At 47.9% G+C, this 22324-nt stretch overlaps 1 protein-coding gene across 1 annotated transcript in view; it reads right to left on the bottom strand.

Moving 5' to 3' along the window:
• LOC149360051 (sodium-coupled monocarboxylate transporter 2-like) overlaps positions 1-22324 on the bottom strand; it is a 58193-nt gene that overhangs the window by 20680 nt on the left and 15189 nt on the right. Inside the window, exons 6-9 of the mRNA XM_089572153.1 lie at positions 15127-15264; positions 10973-11102; positions 10097-10185; positions 3850-3959 (exon numbers count right to left, since the gene is read on the bottom strand). Coding sequence (XP_089428279.1) covers positions 3850-3959; positions 10097-10185; positions 10973-11102; positions 15127-15264 — 467 coding nt within the window. The remainder of the gene's footprint in view (positions 1-3849; positions 3960-10096; positions 10186-10972; positions 11103-15126; positions 15265-22324) is intronic.

The following is a 22324-nucleotide window of genomic DNA, read 5'->3' as shown; positions in this document are numbered from 1 at the left end:
TGTGCCAACTATGACAGGTTCCGCTACCGCCATGCGCCGACACTACGCTGCGCCTGACGACGACGAAGTTCCCCCGCTCTCTTGGTGCTGGCTACACCCGTCTACGCTGCCAGACCCTGCACAGCGGTTCGGTCTCTTGAGGACGCCTAATAAACGCACCCCTACAATATTAATAATCCTTCAAAATAAATTTCGCACTTGCCGCTCAAGGTCAACCTGAAGTCTTATGGAAACTCCGAAAAAAAAAATGGTTGAGGCTTAACTTGGTTAAGCCGGGAGAATGCGAAGCATCATCGTGTCGCGTAATTTGGAGGCGCACAACCACAGCGACGGCGCGAGGTGGGCCCCCGTTTCTCCACTGTCGTGACGTCATCAAGTCACGTGGTGTGACGTCATGTATCACGTGATTTGGAGGCGCACAACCACAGCGACGCCGCGAGGTGGGCCCCCGTTTCTCCACTGTCGTGACGTCATCGTGTCACGTGGTGTGACGTCATGTATCACGTGATTTGGAGGCGCACAACCACAGCGACGTACGCGAGGTGGGCCCCCGTTTCTCCACTGCCGTGACGTCATCGTGTCACGTGGTGTGGCATCTCGTGTCACGTGATTTGGAGGCGCACAACCACAGCGACGGCGCGAGGTGGGCCCCCGTTTCTCCACTGTCGTGACGTCATCGTGTCACGTGGTGTGACGTCATGTATCACGTGATTTGGAGGCGCATAACCACGGTGAAGGGCAGAAGTGGTAGCTAAAGTAGTATGCTTCACATAAAATTGGAGGGGACACTCAAGCTCCGCTTTGAGGGTAGACGCAATAGCATTCGCTGGCACATTTTTCTCGACAAACCCGATGCCACGACCGCCAGCATAGCTTCCGCGCGAAACGAACGGGCAGCAAGCCACAAGCCTCGTGGTGAATGCGCCTTGGATGTGCGCCGCTCACCGCATGATTCCTGCGTCCCCGCACAGCCCCACTTCGCCCGAACGAGACGAGCGGCAGGCGCTACCGTCACGCGCTATCTGTCGGGGCAGTAGCGTGCAATGCGAGGAGGAGGAGGAGGGAGTGGTTTTAGTGGGCGCCGCCTGATGGCGCTACGTGAGCGCCAAGCGAAGAGGAAAAGTAGCGGAAACGTACTTTGCTACTCGCTTAACTGAGACTTTGTAATTTCCATGCACATAAATACTGATATACACCACAGTACATGTCTCTAAAGCACCCTCCTAAGACAACACCGTATTCACTAGGCGCTTGTTTGTTCATTCCAAAGCATCGAGCTGTCGTGGCAGAGTGGTTAGCGTACTCGTCTCGCACTCCGGAGGGCCTGGTTCGATTCCCCAAATCGACCAATTTCCTGCTCGGATTTATTTATTAATGCTTCTGGAAATTTTCGCTCACGGCCGACGCCGACACCGGCCTCTCTGCGACACGTTGCACTTAACGCTATCGAGCTAAAAAATAATGCAGCCATTCATGTAGTTTGGTTTGCTTTGGTTTATTGAGGTTTATCGCACCAAAGCAACTCAGGCAATGAGGGACGCCGTAGTGAAAGGCTCCGGAAATTTCGACCACCTGGGGTCCTTTAACGTGCGGTCACATCGCACAGCAAATTCATGTAGTGACTAGTCAAGTCTATATACCGAATTGTGACGCGTGTTTCATGACCAGTAAAAGCTGCCAGAAGACTTGGGTAAACGACCAGGATGAACCAGTCGAACCAAAAGGGTATGATTACGCGGCCCCAAAGTCGGCGATATCGCTTTATGTGTTTTGCCTCTGCGCACACTTTCTTGAGCCGCCGAGCAGCTAATCTCTAATTAAAATGTGTGGCTCTCGTAGTACTAGTTTCTTATAATCCACCCATTAGGAAACACGGCGCCCCTTAGCCGCACAAAGACGTCATGAAAGAACTCTTCATACTTTAGCTGTTGACATTATAGCAGCAACTTGAAATGCGAACATTCCGCAACAAATTTTTCGGAATGAATGGGCGAGTACATTTAGAAAAAACAATGGCGGAACCTACACTGCATGGTCATTTAATAACTGAACGCTAAAAAGCAGCGCCATTTGATGGCCAACGTAGCACTTTTTGCCAAGTTTCACAGCATCTGTGAATGATCGCATGAGTAGCTCGACCGTGTAGAGATGTAGCAATCGTAAACTCTTTTCCTGCCAAACGACATTTCTTTATAATAAAGTAGAGGCGGAACGCTAAGCTAATGGGTCGCTCACCTTGGTATAAAAGAAATAGTGTTTCAAACAATGGCTAAAAGAAAGAATAAAAGAACAAAGGGAAATTTCGTTCGTCCCTTCTTCCTTTCTTGGTTCTCGTCTGAAGCACTAATCTTTTCGCACCTGCGTTTCAGCGAACAGTTGCAAGCATTTCAGAAGCGTGAACTGCTGGGCGAGTTGGTACATGTTCAAGTGAGAAAAACCATCGAAAAAGGACGCAGGACAAGGAGAAGACACACTCAGACTATCGCTTCATATTTTTCGCTCGAGACGTAAGCCACCGCAAAGCACATTACTTTCATGCACCTTAACACATCTCCTTACATCGCCCTCTCATAAGCCCTTGGCACGCGCAGGAGGCAAGTGCGATGTAATGCAGTATTGACGCTCTAATGGTACCCCTGGCTCTACGCTGTAGGTGCTGTTGCATGGAATCACAAACTCTGAGGCTATTCACTTGTTTCCTTAAAACATCGCAAAGGACAAGGACACAGACAGAAAAGACACACACAGCGCTCTGTGTCTTTTATTTCTGTGTCCTTGTCTTCTGCGCTGTTTTAAGGAATCATGGTCCACCAACTATCCCGCACGTCTTCCCTTGTAATATTCACTTCTGAAGAAGGACAGCGGGGCTGAGGTGTCCGCAATGAAAGAAGCGCTTACAACGCTGCCCTATCTTCGTAATATCTTCGGCAGTCCCTCTTAAGCCCTAAGCGCCCTCTATCAGAGATATCTATATCACACAGTCAACGGCAAGAACAGTGCCACCAATTTTTGCTCTGGCCCATGGAACCTAAGCCCTCCAATAGCCGCAGACTGCAAACGCCATTCTATAGAATGCCAGAAACAGCGCCGCTTTACTTCAGGAACCAAAACAGGCGGTCTGCACTATCCTGAGAATGCCACAGACGTGCCTGTGAATAACATGCATAGTTGTTCCATGTTGTAACGAAGTTTATGTAAGTTGATGCTCTGCTTATTAGCATCAGGTTCATTGATTTAAATGATCGACGTGGCCCTTATTAGCTATATATGACACTATGGTGTAAATGACTTGGGCGCGTTAAACTAAAATTGATTTACCAAAGCGGTTGCAGCGCAAATTTGCGTCTTAGGCTATGCAGGATGATTCTTGAAGTGCTTTGAAATTATTTCCATTACCAGTGCGGTAAATCTATGTGCATAAAATTATTTCTTTTCCTTGTTCATTTATCAGCGAGGGGGACTGGTAAATTTTTTGGTGACGGCGTTTCGCCGATTTGGCCTGCCGACGTTCCTACTATCCTGGCCTTGTTTTGAGTACAATGCGGAGGGCTTGAAATGTGACGCTACTGCAAAACAAGTGACATCAGCCGGAGATTGTGATTACTAACAGGGGTACCTGGAAAATTTAGTTCATTTGATTCTAACGGACAATTTTAGTTTTACCAAAAAGCTGGAGGTTCAAGCGAAGGGCTGAAGCCGTTTTGGCCCTCTATTCGCATTGCTATTCGAATGAATCTGCAACGCTGTATTAGGGCCAAGTTTTAACAGGGTTGAGCTTAGCCACTAAACCCGCAGTCGTACTACGGTACTTTGAGGCAGCAAAAACAAAGAAAGGCGGAGCATACCTACCAAGGCCTCGTGCAATCCAGCCAGTGGAACAATTGAGCTTCTTGGTGCGTGTTGGTAGGATGTCCACGTAGACGATCGCAGCCTGGGTGTTTATGACCGAAGATATCGTGCTGTGGAGAGCGTCACAATACTCAGAAACTGCATTGATCACGACTCACTCGCTGAAATACAACGTATTGCATTGTATGTGTGGTTTGAAAGCCCCAACTGCACATGGCCTACGAGTGCTCTAGATTGAACTGAACTCAATAGAGTTCGTTAATGCGCGTTAATATCATACAATGCACGTCCGAATTTTCATTTCGCCTCTGACAAAATTTTGCCGCCGAGGCTGGGGTTTTATCCAGCGACTTTAGGCACAGAAGCCTAAAGGTACAGAGGCACACAAGCTGAACCTGATAGCCTCCAAGCTTCTACGATGACCTCTCATGAAAGACCTATGTAAGTAACTTTTTAATTCAAGTCCAAATAACCTTGACCAGTGATTAATAATGACGTCTTAGCGCTTACCGGATTTGGAAGGGACAGGCTCAAGTTAAGACCGCCACTTTTAGAATAGTTTATTCTGATTTTGAGCACAGAATACGAGTGATGATTGAAAGTAAGAATGCAGACAATAAACACTTCTCAAAATCAATGATTGTTCTATGTTATGTAAAGAAAGCAATTGCACTCACAATGAAAATGCCTGCGTGGTTGTTTCGCAAAAATGCGTCTCCTAAGTGCAGCTGTCGAATGCTTTTGCGAATTACCAATTTGCGATTGCTCCGCGCCTTCTATTCAAGGCTTGCTCGCGGTGACGTCACGGAGTGGAAAACGCATGGGCGGGAGGGCTGAGCGCCGAACATCTCTTTTCGCGTTGACACCATAGAGTAGCGTCCCGTGGACGGCACGGTTGCATGCCGTGCTCTCTGGGGTGAAGTGACGCCCATGCACGACAACAGATTGTACAGTAGGGCAAAGTCCAGTTGGTCGGCGCATGTAACAGCGTGTGTGCTGTTACATGCACTGTTACAAGGTGTGTGAGGCCGTGGTTAACTGCAAGGAATCGGCACGACGGGAGCAGCGGCGAAAACTGTCCAGATCAGTCATATCGCGCGCATCACATGTTCGGCGATAACACTAGCACTAAATCGAATGTCTGTCTTCGTCTTTACAATCACTCTCGGGGAGAATAGGAGCCATCCTGGCGCCTGACGGCGACAAAAAGATGGAGTGGTTCTAATTAAGCTTGAGGCGTATGACATGAATGGTTTCCGTCGGTGGCGGCGTAGATCAGGAGACCTCGTGAGGAGTTCGACCGCATAGTTTACAGTAGATGTGCATTGCAGTACGCGGTAGGGGCCGTGATACCTTGCAAGACATTTTTAGGACATACCTGCTGTACTTTATCGGACCCAGAGCCACACAAGAGTGTCAGAAGAGAGGTGTGCTGTGGCGTGATCGTTGTCGTGGCGAGACTTTTGGTGATACTGTCGTTCAGTTCCGGAGTGAGCGTACGATATTGCGAATCTTCTGCGTGTTGCACAGCTTCCGAAACAGGGGTTTACACGGATGCGTGATGTTGGGAAGAGATAATTGTATCTAATGTAGCAGAGGGCTGCCGGCCGTATAGAATAAAGACAGGAGAGATGCCGGTAGTGCACAGCGTATAGGTGTTGTAGGCGTAATCAACCATACGAAGGACGAGATCCTAATTTCAACGATCTACAGAAGCGAACTACAGAAACAACATGTCCTCGAGAATTCAGTTAAAGCGTTAGGTAAGCCCGTTGATCTGCGGGTGATTGTATTTTTTTTTTAACAAAATTTATTGCCTCAGGTCATAAATGGGCGAAACTGTGATGAAAGATGCAGTAAAAATTGGAGTAATAGGAATAAGCCGATTTTATGAAGTCCCGTAGTGAGCGATGGAACGGCTGCGTCCAGGCAATATGTGCAACAGGGTTGCGCGGTGAAAGACCCGCTGCCTTCAGGTGCCGGATCTTTGCAGGGCAGTCCCACAGTAAGTGATGAATGTCGGCTTCAATGTCCTCGCGTTTACATATCGGACACCCAGGCCGAGGATAAAAACCTTGATACTGAGGCCACTTACGAGTGACGGCACGTATGCTGTACTTGGTGATCAGGGCGTTCACAGCGTCAAATAGAAGTCTCTCCCTCTGTCACTGAGCAGTTTACGATGTGTGCCGTGATGGATGACGAATCGCTGTGAAATGAGGGAGACAACTTCTGTTGATGTGGCATCCGGAAGGTCTGCGACTTCTGCGTGCCTCGTGAGATGACTTACCGCGACGCTAGCCCAGTGTTTGCCGCTCCCGTGCACGGAAGCGAGCGTTATAAATCAATGCTGATGTGTTCGAAGGAGTGTGGTGGAAATGTAGCAGCTCAAAATCTCCAGCAGAACAATGAGGGTGTGACTAGGGATGTTTTCAGGTGAGGCATTAGTGGACTCACATAAGGATGCAAGTTTGCACGCAGCGCCAGTAGCAGCGCAGCCGGATTCGAGTGTATGTATTGCCGCCAATCTTTGTAGTGTTTGTTCATTCTTCAAAGCTGCCGGAACGCCGTTTTATGAAAGACTTTAGAGCAGAAGCTTGGCCGAGTTGGTACGACATTTTTCTGAATAACAGCGCGAACTTGGACGACAACAGAAGAAAGACATCACCCGTCCATGTGTCTTTCTGCTGTCCTCGTCCAAGTTCGCGCTGTTATTCAGAAAAATGCCGTTTTATCGCTTTGTTTTCGGTGCAAGATGCCATCCCATCCAGGCGGAGCCGCTTCTACGTTGTTCCAGAATGTTGTGGTAACTTTGCACACGTATCTCGAAAGTTCGCTATCAGCTTTAAATTGAGCGCTGCTGAAAGGGGTAGGCATTCCGTTCGACGACCGCCGAGCACGCTTCTTGCTACATCGCCGCACATTCATTCACTTCTTTTTTTTTTTTGCGGGCGAAAGTACGACCAAATAAAGAGCTTCGTTTGAAAGCCCTTTTTCGTGGTCTTCCTGCTCGCTGGACTGCCGTCACTACTACGTGACATCTGGTGGAGGTGCTGGGCGGCCGTACATGTACCGGACACCCTATGCAAGCCGTGACGCCAGCCCTCTGCACTTCAGCCCGGTGGACGGGTCACCAGTTCACCGAGCCAGCCGACGTCTCCAAGGAGCACAACCTGAGTTCGGGACACTGCCGGACCGCATCCGACAACGAAAAGACGCCACAGCATCACCCGTTACTTCGTCGTAGACGTCGACCTCGATATTCCTGCAGCAGCCGCGGATGGCGCCAACATTCAATGGCTTCCCGAAGAATGGTTTTAAGGAGCGATAAAGTTTTGCATCTGTTATAGAAACCGCAGCACCAGTGTCGACAAGCATCATGCCTGCAACGCCGTCGACCTAAACTTAAGTAATTACTTGATTAGCAGGTGGCAGATGAAGCCTTTGAAAATTTGACCGAGGTGCAGTTCCCGCCTCAGGTTTGTTTGTGGTTTGTGGGGTTTAACGTCCCAAAGCGACGCAGGCTATGAGGGACGCCGTAGTGAAGGGCTCCGGAAATTTCGACCACCTGGGGTTCTATAGCGTGAGGTACTGCGGTACCTAGTTTTCTCTTTGAGTGGCAGTATGGTGACGTGGAACTGCAGAGCTCGAGTAGCGTCGCCGTGAAGGTAAAAGGCTGCTGGAGAGGGCTAAATGATAAGGGGGGACAGATGGTGGACGCTATAAGCCCGAGAGAGCCTCAGAAACCTGCTCTTGAACGTCATGTCTGAGAGCAAGAACCAAATATGCTGGTGGCTCTTGAAGACTCGGCAGAAGTGAGAGCTTACGCGCCACTTCTTCACGTATAAACCTTTGATTTGCTGCAGCAGCGATGAGTTATGTTCAGGCGTCAGCCCAGCTGACGACGCAGCCTGCCTCTAATCCTGACGAGTCAACACTCTTCTTTCGCAGCTCCTGGAAGCTTTAGTTGAATATGACGACTTCAGAAACGGTGCGCAAGTCGCAAGCTAACAGTATCTGGATGCGTCATCGTTGATACCATTAAAAAGGTGTTTGATCTTTTCATTTCCAGACATGTGGTGGTTCACTCGTTTGCACAAGTCGACGACATCTTCGATGTAATTTTCAAACTTTTCACCGACCTGCTGCGGCAGTTTGCGAAAGCTTCATTCGACATGGAGGTTCCTGACAGCCGGAAGACCAAAGTCTGCTGAGCAGTTCGCTTTGAAGGTGTGCCAAGCTTGGACGTCCACTACGTGGTTTCAATGGCGCAGGTAAGCAATGATTGTGAAATAAAAAAGTAATAAGTGTTATCTCATGATACCATGTGTTGCAGAGGCTCACTCGTCGCAAGATGTGACTAAATATTTCAATCATGCTCATTGGTCGCGCTGAAGATGGCCGAATCCCACTGGTGAAGGGAGCTGAGTGATATGAAAGCCGGGACCTCTTGCACGCATTGATGTTGAACTTCCTCAAGCACTGTGAAGGGGGGGGGGGGGGGGGGGGGTGTTCCGGGGTTGTCTCCGAGTGTCTCCATCAATTCTAAGGCGGGAGGTAATTGAAAGGGACAGAGACGAGGGCAGCCGAGGCGAAAACACTTCGAGACCAGTTATCTTGAGCGCACAGACACGCTGGGTGATAGCAATGCCAGGAATGTTCATTTCCGATTTGGCAGTTGCGGTTTTATTGCGATGTCACAACATGTGACGTGACCGAGTTCGCAGTTACGCTGGTCGCCTTACATGGCTGAATGCGGTGGCGGGTCGGCGTCAGCTGGCAGGTGCGCTTGGTTGTGTACAAACATGCCTACACAGCTCCACGTGATAGGTTGGAATGGAGCCAGAATCAAAGCAGCGGAGCCGACCATAGGGGAAAATACTCGAAATCAGAGGGGGCTCCTAAAGGAGTATGTCGTTGCAGGCGGAGTGTACGTGGTTGCACATGTTGAGCATATGCGGCGAGCAGCTATGACAAAGGAGTTGAAGCAGGCCCAATGGGCGTCATACTTTAATGGTATCGCATTCTCCACACTTTATGCAATTGTCTCCTGAATTTATCTTTTCTATGGTAAATTACGCTGAATATATTGTGAATGAATTTTAGGATCATGTTTACGAAACATTGATATGTATGTTACTAATTATTGCTAGAAAAGCAGCAGCTTTTTGTCAGCCGTCTTTATGCGAAAATAAAACGAACGTATATCGAAAACTGAGCACTACCGCAGAAACCAACTTTCAGTCTCACATAAGAAAATTGGATATTAAAACTATCGCGATCAAAAAGCCATGTCGGCGCCTGCTGCCCGCGTTTTTCATGCGATGACGCGGTAATTTTGCACCATTTTTGGCTTCTCCTTTTTCATATTGCGGATACATGAAGAAGAAACCCAGTAAAATCTTTCAGCAATGCGCTTTCTTCAGTTTCCTGGTGCAGTTTTAATGGCCGGAAAAGAATAATTCGTGGACAGCGAGAAGTGCCTGAACACAGAAAAAGCGTTTTGTCGCTCTTTAGCTCTGACCGTGTCTTCATGATATTTCTCTGTTATAAGCTGTGTTAACTTCTGCTCGCGACGCATTCCTTTGCTTTCCGACTCACTCTTAGAAGTGTAAGGTCTCAGTTTCCTAGTTTTGTTCTTTATTTATTTATTTTTGTTCGCGTATTAAGGAATTACTGATGACGCAGTTTTTGACGTAATCTCGATTCCTGGCCTTGATGATTATGTTTTCGTTTTTTCTTACCTCCTCGCCACAGATCGAAAGGTTGACTTTAGAAGATTCTCAAATTCTCTGCCGCTAGTAAATTAGATGAAGTTTTGGATAAAAAAGGCTGAGTAGAATGTTTGCTTCGGTCACCGTTCAGTAGTGAATGATAAGAGTTTAACTACAACACATATACACCGCATAAGCAACTCGAGCAGACGCACCGAGTCAAGTTGTACTTGGTTTGGTTTGGTTTGGTTTACGGGGTTTAACGTCCCAAAGCGACTAAGGCTATGAGACGCCGTAGTGGAGGGCTCCGGAAATTTCGACCATCTGGGGTTCTTTAACGTGCACTCACATCGCACAGTACATGGGACTCGAATTTCTCCTCCAAAGAAATTCAACCGCCGCGGCCGGGATCGAACCCGCGTCTTTCGGGCCAGCAGCCGAGCACCATAGCCACTGAGCCACCGCGGCGGCTTCAAGTCGTACTGTAATTTTACTTTGCGAAAGCAAACAAAGTGAATATTTAAGACTATTACCTTGTTGCTGCGCTTACTACGGCAGCGAGAAAAAGTCCAGTAAATCCAGGGAATGTAACAAGGTATGTTTTGATGTAAAAGGGCAATATCTGTTGAAAAGTTGAGAAAATAGCATTTTGAGTCAAAATGTCACACGAAAACACTATTAGCACATTTCCAATATATATAGAGAGAGTAATCTATATTGCTCTGATAAAAGAGGTCGATGCTGCAGTCGTCAAAAAATTCGCTTTAAAGCTTTAGGTAAAGACAGTGACACGTCAGAAAGAAATTGAGAAAACATGACATGAGAGCCAAGCATGGCTCTTAGTCACAAGTACGGCGTGAAGTAGACCACATTCCAGATAGTTATAAAGCAGTGAAATTAATGTAACAAATGTTTGGTCTCATTGAATGATTTATTCTAGAGATTTCTTCACCGTTAACGCTCTGTGATGGACACGACACCCAAAGAAATTTGCTGATACAATCAGCAGTTCGTTCATTGACATGTAATGAAAAAAAAATATCCTGTTTTTTTTTTTTTTGTGGTTGTATATGAATTCAACTGCAATAAAAGTTGCGTGAATTTCGGTAACTATTTCAGCATGACGTTCGCCTCCATTTACAGCTCGTGTGTGAGTGAGGCGGCCGAGATTAGAAAGGAAACTATAATTGCACGCGCAGAAACATAAGCTTATTGGGTTTCCGCTACGTGGCTTCTCCCCAACTGTTTTTTTTTAATTTGTGTGCTATTTGCTCAGCGGCAGTGAAGTACAATGTTAGCTAAGCCGCCAATAAAGTTTTTCAATGCAGCCGAAGTTTTTCTTTTAAAATACGTCATGGTTGTATTCGTTGCTGGGTTAAGCCGGAATTTATAAGTAACTGTGCACTCACCTGATCATAGGTTCTGATAGCTCCAGACAGCTGAGGATCGCAGCCTCTGAACCATAATACCAAGGCCACTGCCATAGCCACTTTAACAACATTTACAACAATGAGAAGAAAGGCCCCGAAGTACACAGTTCTGAAAAAAGGTAAAAATAGACACACTTTAAGGGAAAAGAAACCAAAGCGTGCGGCTCGTACCTGTAAGAAGCATTTGATTTTTTTAGCGTGAGGTTGTAGGTTATAGGTGTATTCACGACATTTCTACTGGTTGGTTGGTTTAGGGGGTTTAACGTTCCAAAGCGACTAAGGCTATGATGGACGCCGTAGTGGAGGGCTCCGGAAATTTCGACCACCGGGGGTTCTTTAACGCGCACTGACATCGCACAGTACACTGGCCCCGAATTTCTCCTCCAAAGAAATTCAGCCGCCGCGGCCGGGATCCAACCCGCGTCTTTCAGGACAGCAGCCGAGCACCATAGCCACTGAGCCACCGCGGCGGTACACATTTCTACTGGAGCACAGAATATGGCATTCTGTGAACCGGGTTTTTCGAAATCGCGGTATATCTTCTTTTGCGCAAAAAGTGTGCCAATGAATGAGAGCGAAGGAGATACGATACACCGCAAATACTTCTATCACAATTGTCTTGCGGAGATACAAGGTGAAACACATGATTTTAAAGCGCAGGCACGCTGAGCATTCCGCGTAAAAAATTTCGCCTTCTTCTAAGATGGAAAAATCGACGGAGTATCCGTGCACGGACACCTTTTCAACACTAATCTGAAAATCTTCGAATATTTCACCCTCAGCGCGGCAATATGTCAATGTGAGAATACATGTTGCTTGGAAGATCGGCTGTCACCCACGCTTCTTGCAGTGCACGGCCGATTATTCGGAAGCTGATTCTCTGGAAGCTGATAGTGCACAATCGTACCCATGCCGCCCGAAAGCTTTCCGCACCGAACTTTAGAAGATGCCACTTAGCAGTTGTGATTTCCTCGGTGTACTAGCCTCGAGCCTCGCATTCAAGCTCGTGCAAATTATGAAGGCCCTGAAGCAACCATTTCTTCTCGTCGCGCTTAATGTTAGACCACGTGAAGCCGATCTCAACAGATAAGCTAACAGCTTGGAAGATGTTTGTTCCCGAATGGTCATTGTTTCAAGCGTGTTAGAGGGGCACGAAGTTAACGCGTTGTGGAGCGTGTGACGTTAAATTGTGATGTTAAATTGTGTTGGGGATCTGTACTGATGATAGATAACGATGACTTGCCAAAAAAAGTTGCTGTTGTGTCACGTGACAACAATGACTTGCAAGAAAAGGGTGACATTCAAGCACAAATGCTTTCGCATTTCTCCAATGAAGCAGACTGCAGTGCACTCCATGTTTTTGCAATCCCTAAAATAGCCGCCCGTGCTGCCAATATTTAACAAATGACTAAGTGTTTTTCTGTCATGCACACAATTGTAACATTTCAGAAAGAGCACTCAATACTTTTTGAGTAGACGCTTTACAGCGAGAACTGCTTATTGGATACCTGACCCTGATGACAAATGGACTCGCAGCCTTGTTATGCGCGAGGGAGCAAAAGGGCGGAAAGAGAAAAGGTGAAAGCTGGAACGCGAAAGCTGCCCGCGGTAACGGCGTACTCACTCTCGGTGCTTGCGGTTGAGTTCTTTCCACACCTTTGTGCACATTGCAACTCGCACCTCTTTCTTTGAGTATGCTTTATTTATTTATTTATTTATTTATTGAAAGTACCTACAGCACCCATGAGGCATAATTGTAGGGGGGATATTACTACATACAATAGCACATGCAAAGAAGATATTGGGAAAGATGTCAGCAAGGATAACAAAAATATTAAAAAAGACTAAATGAGTTTACAAGTAGTATGAGTGATAACACCTCGGCACAGCGCTGGTAAACGCACGAGACCTGGAAGAAATACAGCAGATTATCATTTCAAGAGCATTTTCGAAATCAGGTGCACAAACCACATCATTCGGAAGCTTATTCCAGTCCAGGATTGTGTTAGGGAAAAACAAATACTTATATACATTAATGCGGCATTGATAACTCTTAATCTTTTTCGTCTTATCTAGTCTCTCCGAAATGTAATATGGCTGCTTTAGATAAGTGTTTTTATTAATACCGGTAGAATAATTGTAAATGCTGCGCAAGAACTTCAGCCTGAAGATTTTTCTTCGGGTCGCCAAAGTCTTCCACGCAATACGGTCGCGAAGTTCTGAGCTCTTTATATCTAGCAGTGACTTTTTGTTTGCGGCCCATTTTCCATCCTTCGTTATGCAAAATAGGACACTTTGGAATGCCAACCAACAGAGCAAAAAAAATAGTCATTGAAAATAGTCAGCGTGCCTGCATGTTATTCGCAATTTTCTTCCAGAATTATTTCGCAACCAATAGCACTTTTTTCTGAATTTCCAGTGTAGTCTGCACCTTCTAAAACTGAATGTTGCATAATACCTAGGCGTTTTTTGCACTAAACCCAGAATTTTGTGCATTCGTATAAAACTTGACTACTAATGTGTTAGGCTTAATAACATGGCAATAGGCCTTCCTGAAGCCAAGATATGCCTTTTAGATGGCAAATACTCTTTTTGTATCCAGTTGATCAATGGCATCTGCAAGGATTAAGCTGTTTTGATAACTGGCGAACGAAAAGTAGTGCCGCGCGTCTAGACGTCTCGCTATCATTTCTCAAAATCATCATGCATTCACCTGCTTTCTTATTCTTAACAGCGCTTTAAAGGGAAGCTGAAACGGTTTCTTGAGAATTCGAGGTTATTCAAGAATTCGAATCTATCAAGCTTCTCGATAAAGTATGCAAAATATTTTTGTACTAGCACTTAAAATGGTGACATAATCGCCGATAAAAACCGCGATGATGTTTAGACTTCTCCTCACTGCGTTGGAGAAGTGCGGGGAAACTCAGTAGTGACGTCATTGTTGCTGAAATTTCAGATGTCCGCCGGTTACGCCTGCATGCTGCTGTGCGTCATCAGGTGGCTCCAAACAACGCATTGTCAGCTTCGTCTTCGATGGCGTCGGTTTTCTTCAATGGAATAACACTTTCTTCGCTGAGAACGTAGTGTACGTGACGTCATTATAGGGGCCTGTGCCCGTAGCTGTGCACTTCAAAAAAGCCTGAACGCCAACGCCGCTTTATTCGGCGATGACGGCACTATATCAAATGCTAGATCAAAACAACTGAGCAGGCTTTAACTGCAGGTTTCGCACATTCGGCAACCATAAACTGAGTGAATTCTAAAACCTCTTCAGTTGCCCTTTAAGCAGCGATGGATGCAATTTCCTTTCAGATATAGCCCTTTGTAGGCGCGCAGAGTCTATTAACCTATTTTGGCAGAAATTGTTGGGGGGCCTGCGAAGGCGTGTCATGACAATGTCTACTGTTCATAATATCGAATGGACCAAAACTTTACTTGTCGTTCTATATTTAAGCTTACTACATGTACAAAGCGAGTAAGTCGTGCACGATCTGGCGCGCAAAAAAAAAAACAAGATTTCCATGAACGAGCACCGCATCAGACGAACTATAATAAATCCGGCAAAAGACAAAAATAAATCCGAGGAATGATTTGATCAGTTTTTGATCCCAACACGCTAAAAGCATAACGGTACCAAGGCGGAAGTTAACATAGTCAACGATTTTCATATTCCGTGTAGTTTTCAAGCCAAGCCTGTGCGACGCTCCAAATGGCTTAAAAATAAGTCGCTAAAAATTGGCGACAGGCACGATTCTATAGAAACGCTTTTTGCCCAGATAATTATGCTTAGCTATACAAATTGCCAACTATCGCTAAATCTGCTTTATATTCAAGGCTTCTCGAATTTCCGTAAAACGCATGATTTAGGTTATAACACGTGGATATAAGCAATAAAAACCCTTCTTTTGCAGCGCTCAAAACAGCAGTCTGCAAAAACACCGCTTTGTTGAATAGGATTGTTTCTGAACCCATTACACGCAGAAGCACACAACGGCAATCTGGTATTTCGCACACACAGCGATCTGGTATTTATTTACAATCCACACCAAAAGAGCGCTGAAAAAATCTAATTAAATAAACCTGCTTTATGAGCAATCTTACAGCAAAAATCTCAGTGATCAAATAGTTGTAACCTTTTCGCGCTAGCCAGTGTCCTGGAAGCCATGCACCGTTGAACGACGACTTGGTCCATGCCAACCCGGTACAACGCTGCGGTGACTGAGGCCACAGCAGCCCAGACGTTCTCGTCGTGTGTAGGGTTGAATTTGAAGCTTGCGAAAGAAAAAACGGATTGAGAACAGAACAAAGTTAAAATCACCTGCTGAAACAATACTGCCCATGTTGAATTTCAGATAATTTGTTTTCCTGTGCGAATTTTACATTTTTCGAAGCGCTAAAACAACAAGGACGCAGAGGGAACAGACAAGGACGAGTCTGTGCGTCCTCGGGCACATTTCTCCGCTCACGTATGGTTTATCTCTCTGTTTTTTTTGTTTTTTTTTTACCTGTAACTCCGGTCGTCACATTCGCTTTTGCTTAACGTGGGTGCGGGCATTATTGTTACCTTTAAACCGTTGCCTTTTTTTCTGCAACATCCGGCCTAGGAGACTCACGCTGTCAATGCGCATGCAGGAAGGGCTCTTGTCCTTAATATTTATGTATGTAATAGCGTTGACAAAACCGGCCTGAACGTTTGTCTGGTAGAAATAGATTAATGTTTTGGTATCATGGAGCACAGCTTATACTTTTGCAGACTATAGCTTTGATGGAACGCAGGTGTGTAATGTTATACATGTATGTAGCTGCATCTAAATCGCCTTGTATTTCTTTCTTGAACACACAACCGTCTTTATTCAGTTTTTATTGCGAAGAAACCCCAAACTTAACTTGTACTGCTGCATTTGTTTCGAATGGCCGAACGTACTATCGCGATGGAAAGAAACACGAACAACGCGACGCCTACGCGTTCCGCTGGCGGAATTTCTTTACATAGCGCTTACCTGGGTGTTACGAAAAGACATTACAGTCTTTCTGGGCAATATCATGAACGACTCTGGCGTCTTTTTGCTATTACCGACGTGAAACCGTGATGAAAACAAATCCGAACGGCGGAGCACTTAGGCTGCGTTCTCTTCGCATTTCTTTCCATCGCTTCTGTACGCACGCAACTCTACTCTCACACGAATGTCTGAAAACCATTTCTAAGGTCTTTGTTCTGGGTCCTATTTAGCCAGAGATGCTCTCTACATGTTGAAAAACGTGAGGACTTTACCATTGTTGCCAGTTGTCGTTCTACACTCGCCTGTAAGATGTATCTCTACAACAAGTTCCCTGGCATGAAAAAACTAGGTTCAAACTCTAAGAATTTTAATCATCTCCATTAATGTAACCTGCTAACAGCGCGCAGCAATGCTTTCCTTGAATAGATCTTCAGTGCTCATGCTTTCTTGGATTACCTCGAGGTTCAGTATTAATGATTTCCCTTATTTTTGGTGATATTCGTATTTTCACGTTATCCAACCTTCTTTGTGATGATGCACAGGCGCCAATATGCCATTTGAACCTGGCATGTTTATGGCTCCCTTGACCTGAAGGGAGCAATAATCATGCTAGCTGGCGCCTTCAGCCGCGTGGAAGCTGCTGCAATGTCGGAATATTCGCATGACGAATTTGTCAATGCGCAGTAACATGCCAACGAGCTCGAGCGCCCAAGATCAGCCTCAACCAGTTTACACTGAGATTTCACATGCTCAGACTGTGTCCGGCCGTCGCCTTCTGGACCGGCTATATATGCAACACGACCATCACAGTTAGGAACTGGTACGAGCGCCCGAACTATGGAGAGACGCCCTGCGTGTTCGACCCGTTCCTACCAAAATAGACAGAGAAGACCACAATGGACAGCTTCAGGCGCGGGAGAAAGCCCTGCACCGCCATTATGGCTCCCCACACTATTCTAGGGGAGGATAGTACACGGCCGCAGTCATTCACGAGGAAAGAGATGTGGACGGCCTCACCTTTCAGGCCCCCAGCGCAAGCCATGCGGAGGAAGTAGCTATCGCCCTGGCTGCCTCCCACCCTCAATCTGAATTCATCTTATCCGAATCGCGAAGGGCCTGTCGGAATTATGAGCTGGACTGGATAATGCCTACAGCACAAGGAATACTTCGAAGAGCAGCTTGGGATCAGGACCCCACGATCCGATTTCTCATTTGGACTCCACGTCACCAGGTTCTACCAGGGAACTCGGCCGCCAACTCGGCCGCCCCCCACACACTAACCTGGCTCCCGGCGTAAACCTTCCCGATCAGGATCAGGACACCTGTCCTCTTTTAACATTCAAAGATATATCTTCTCATTGCCAGGACTTGCGCCGAAAGCATGCCCGCGAAAGCATGTCTTGTTCAGACGTTCGGTCAGGCCGTTCGTATGGGGATAGTATGAGGTCGTCCTGCGGTGGCTCGTGTGGCTGAAGGCAAGAATATGCTGCATGAGCTCAGCAGTAAAGGCAGCTCCTCTGTCAGTAATGAGAACCCGTGGTGCGCCGTGGCGCAGGACGAATGAAGCACAATAAATTTGGCCACATCGATAGCGGTTCTACTCGAAAGAGCGGACGTCTCCGCTCTCTGGCGACTATTAACCACCGCTTTCCTGAGTTTTACAAGGGGAAGGGCCGAGCAAGCCCATCCCGCTTTGTTGGAATGGTCGGGACGGCGAGTCAATGGGCTTGAGGAATCCGGCGGGCTTGGCAGGAGGAACCTTGTGGCGCTGAGAGTCACGGCAAGAGCGAACGTAATGCGTAACGTGATGTCCAAGGCGAGGCCAGTAGCACTTTTCTTGAATCTTGGCTTCCGTTCTAGTGACGCCAAGGTGGCCGGAAGCAGGTTCGTCGTGGCAGGCATTTAAGATTTCGACGCGTAGGTTCTCGGGCACGACGAGCAAGTACTCGCGACTGTTCGAAAAAAAGTTACTTTTGGTTTGGTTTATGGGGTTTAACGTCTCAAAGTGACTAAGGCTAAGAGAGACGCCGTAGTGGCGGGCTCCGGAAATTTCGACCACCTGGGGTTCTTTAACGTGCACTGACATCGCACAGTACACGGGCCTCTAGAATTTCTTCTCCAAAAAAATTCAACCGCCGCGGCCGGGATCGAACCCGCGTCTTTCGGGTCAGCAGCCGAGCACCATAACCACTGAGCCACCGCGGCGGCAAAAAGTTATTTTTGAAGAGCCCGCCGTCACGCAGGCAGAGGGAGGACAAAGCGCGCCGGAAGGCGGCAGGTACTCTGCCAATAACCCCTTCAAGATAATCAATGACGTCTCGAAGGCCCGGGTGGGCGCGTTGTCGGTCAGCAAAGTCAGCAGAGTTTAGGGGGTCACAAAAGTGTCATCGTCCGTAGCGTCGTCAGGAGCTGGTTTTGCAAGGGCACGGAAAATACAATCAGCGTCCAAGTGTTTGTGGCTGGATTTGTAGGTTACAGAAATGTCGTAGTCCTGCAGTCGGAGGCTCCATCGTGCAAGGCGCCCTGAAGGATCCTTTATGTTGGCCAGCCAACAAAGTGCGTGATGGTCTGTCACCACTTTGAAAGGTTGACCGTAAAGGTATGGTCGAAACTTGCAAATTGCCCACACGATGGCGAGGCATTCTTTTTCGGTGGCAGGACAGTTTGCCTCGGCCTTAGACAGTACACGACTTCTGTAGGCAATTACACGATGTTGATTTTTCTGGACCTGAACTAGGACTGCAAACAAACCAACATTGCTGGCGTCGGTGTGTACCTCGGTATCAGTACATTCATCAAAGTGCGCCAGAATGGGTGGTGACTGTAGGTGGCATTGAAGCTCTAGGAACGCCTGTTGCGGCGCTTCCCACTGGAACTGGACGTCGGCTTTGGTCAGGTAAGTAAGGGACTCAGCGATTTTGGAGAAGTTTTTCACAAAGTGACGGTAATATGCACATAGTCCAAGGAAGCACCGAACTTCTTTCTGATCGCCCGGTGACGGGAAATTCGCGATGGCGACGGTTTTTTCAGGATCCGAAGGACACCTTCTTGGTTCACGAGGTGGCCCAAAAACTTCAACTCCTCGTAACCGAAGTGACACTTCTCGGCTTTTAAAGTTAGTCCAGAGGATTTTATGGCCCGCAGCACCGCCTCGAGACGACGAAGGAGCTCCAGGTATACGAGCCAAGTGTGCCATTTCAGGTCCACGAGGACTGTGCCCATAAGCCACTGAAAGGTCGGTGGGGCACAGCAAAGACCAAATTGCATGACCTGAAACTCGTACAACCCATCTGGAGTGATGAATGCCGTCTTCTCGCGGTCCCTCTCGTCTACCTCTATTTGCCATTAACCAGACTTCAAATCCATGGATGAGAAATACTTGGCGTTGCATAAACGATCCAATGCGTCGTCGATTATGGGCAAAGGGTAAACGTTCTTTTTAGTGATGTGATTCAGTCATCGGTAATCAACGCAGAACCGCAATGTTCCATCCTTTTTCTTTACGAGCACGACAGGTGCGGCCCAGGGGCTCGAGACCGAGACGGTCGAATGACGTCGTTATCAAGCATTTCCTGGTGGCGGCGCATTCTCTAGAGTAAATACGGTAGGGTGACTATCGCAGTGGTTGCGTCGTGTCGTGTGCAATAATGCGATGTGTAGCAAGGTGTGTCCTGCCGACGCGCGGAGATGATGCAAATGTGTGTCTGTAGAGATTGAGCAGGTCGCGCAGCATGGCTTGTTGTTGCTGCGGCAATGTCTGATTAATTTCGTACTTGACGTCGACGATGTCCTCTGGTTCCGTTCGCGAAGCACAAGTCAGGCTTTGTGCGCACTTAGTATCAGTGACGGCATCTATGTAAGCGACAGTCGCCCCCCTGTTCAGTTGCTGGTTTTCATTGCTGAAATTAGTCAGGAGTACATCAACTTTGCCGTCTTCCAGGAACACTACCGCCCGCGGTCGAGAAGCAAAAGCTGTTTACTCTCGACTATAGTATACCTTCAGTGTCTCGAATGGTATGTGAACTGACAGCCACCAGTATACTGGAGCGGGGAGGCGCGGTCACTTGCTCGTCAAGAATATGGAGCGGTGACGGGAGGGCATCTGTGGTTTCAATGGCATTCTCTGTCGAAAACTGGATGGACTGGGACTGCAGGTCGATGATGGCGCCGTTGTCCGTTGGGAACTCCATACCCAGCAAAATATCACGAGAGCAATAAGCTAGGACAACAAACTTTGCTGGGAAGGTCTGCCCTTGTACCGTGACCCTCACCGTGCACATTTCTATCGGCGTAATAAAATGTCCTCCAGCGGTACGTAACTGCGGGTCGTCCCAAGCTGTCATAACCTTTCTGAGCACAGCGGCGAATTGTCTACTGAGTACAGAATAATAGACGCCAGAGCCAACTAAAGCAGTTACGGCGTGCCGTCTACTGAAACGTCCTAATCGGCCGGTGGTGGCGTCTTGCGGCACAGTCGAGGAGTCCGACCGCTGCTTTGATGCGTCGAAGGGATGCGGCGTCGAAGAGAAGCGTTGTGGTTACGAAGAAGTGCGGCGGGTTGTCGGCTTGTCTTAACATGCTGTCGTACGTGGGTCTTCGGGCGCAGCTCAGATAGTAGCGAACGGGCAGAAAGCGCTCTGCAATCTCGCGTTCAGCTCCCAAATGAAAATGTCGTAGCGCTTGTGGAAGACAAAACGCGCCTACTCAAGCGCGCATACACTGCAATGTCCGAGGACAAAAAACTGGGCCATCTCATGCCTGGCGCCAAAGAGCAGCTTTCTGCCGACTTTGTCCGAACCTTCTAGAAACTGCTGCCGAGTTTCTCGCAGAGTCCTCCGCGATTGAGAAGTTGCTGCAGCAGGGAGCGTCCGCGTAAAAACGTACCGTGGTCGCTGCCTGTGTTTCCGGCAAGTCACCACTGCACGCCACCGAGGTCTTTGTATCACGAGATCTCATCCGTTCACCTGCGCGGAAGGCTGACGTTTCGCTCACCCCCGACCGATGCCCATTATGCTTTCACTGCGGCGAACTGGGTCGCTTCTATCTGCGCTGTCCCTACGACAGCCTGGGCGTAGAAGGTCTCCCGCCGATTCTCCTCTACCTCGCTATGGCGAACGACTCCGGGCCATCGCTGATTTCCTTAAAGGCCAGAGCTGGCTTCAGTCTCGTCGGCGGCAGGCGAGATTCTCATCGCCCAGCAGTCGCCGTTCACCATCTACAGCGAGTTTTTTTCCCCGCATAGCACAGGGCTGGTCGCCCAGCCCACAGCGAGAAAACTCACGCTAGAGACCTTCGGTGGTGGGCTCGCTGGATATCGCTGTGCGGGATACCCCCATCGGCGCGGGCACTGTATGACAACGAATCGACGGTTACGAAGTCCGCTGTTACCGATCACTCCGGCACGTCGACGTTGACACGTGAAGCATCCATGATTACGAGGTTCGCGGTCACCGATCACTCCGGCACACTGATGCCATTAAATCGCATACGCAACGCAGACAAATTACTGGTGGAACGGCCAGCAGACAACGACACCTGTGAATGATCACCGAGGAGCCTCAAATTCGCGAGCGCCATTCCTTGGACATACTTGTGACACACGGTGGTCGCTACGTTCCAGCGTTATTCGATACTGGTGCTGATTATTCGATTCTAAGCGCATCCAGCTCGCCGCCATTGTCAATAACGTTCTCACAGCATGGACTGGCGCACTCGTTCGCATACCCCTCTCCTCAAGTTCACCGCCCGAGTTCAAATCCAGTAGTTCACTTTTGTGATCAGCTGTCTTGTTGTGAATGACTGTTCGCACGGCATCACCTTAGGCATCGATTTTTTGGCGCGAATATGAAGCGATTATTGACCTTCGGGATTGCAGGGACACGTTTACAAGTGCTCTTCTCTCAGCAATGCGTCGTGACCAAGCCAGCTGCTTCATTTTTCTACGGATACTGTCACCCTGGCGCCTCGAACACGCGTCTTCATTACTGTCGAGTGTGAATCACTTCAGGGTGGTGGTGCCACCGCTGAAACTAACCTTTCATTGCTTCTGACGCAAGGCGTGTGCGTGCCCTATTGTTTGGTCCATCTTCGCAATGGCCAGACAAAAGTACTTGCTACCAAGTTTACGCATCAGCATAGGCACCTTTTTCGCGCCACTTCCGTAGAATTTGCCTAACGCACCTCTGATGATTCCCAGTGCTTCTCCTCAGAAACAGTGGAAGATCCGATGTCCCTCGACAGTCTCGACGTGAGCTCCGCGTTGTCTGCCAGCTAGCGGTAACAGCCGTGTGCACTGTTGCTCAAATTCTAAGAGCGTTTGGCCTCTCCGTCG

This window comes from Amblyomma mixtum, chromosome 2 (assembly GCF_055824585.1).
Source record: "Amblyomma mixtum isolate Tamu chromosome 2, ASM5582458v1, whole genome shotgun sequence".
NCBI lineage: Eukaryota > Metazoa > Arthropoda > Arachnida > Ixodida > Ixodidae > Amblyomma > Amblyomma mixtum.
The sequence above is the reverse complement of the archived record's forward strand: the minus strand, read 5'-3'. Positions and strand labels throughout refer to the sequence as shown.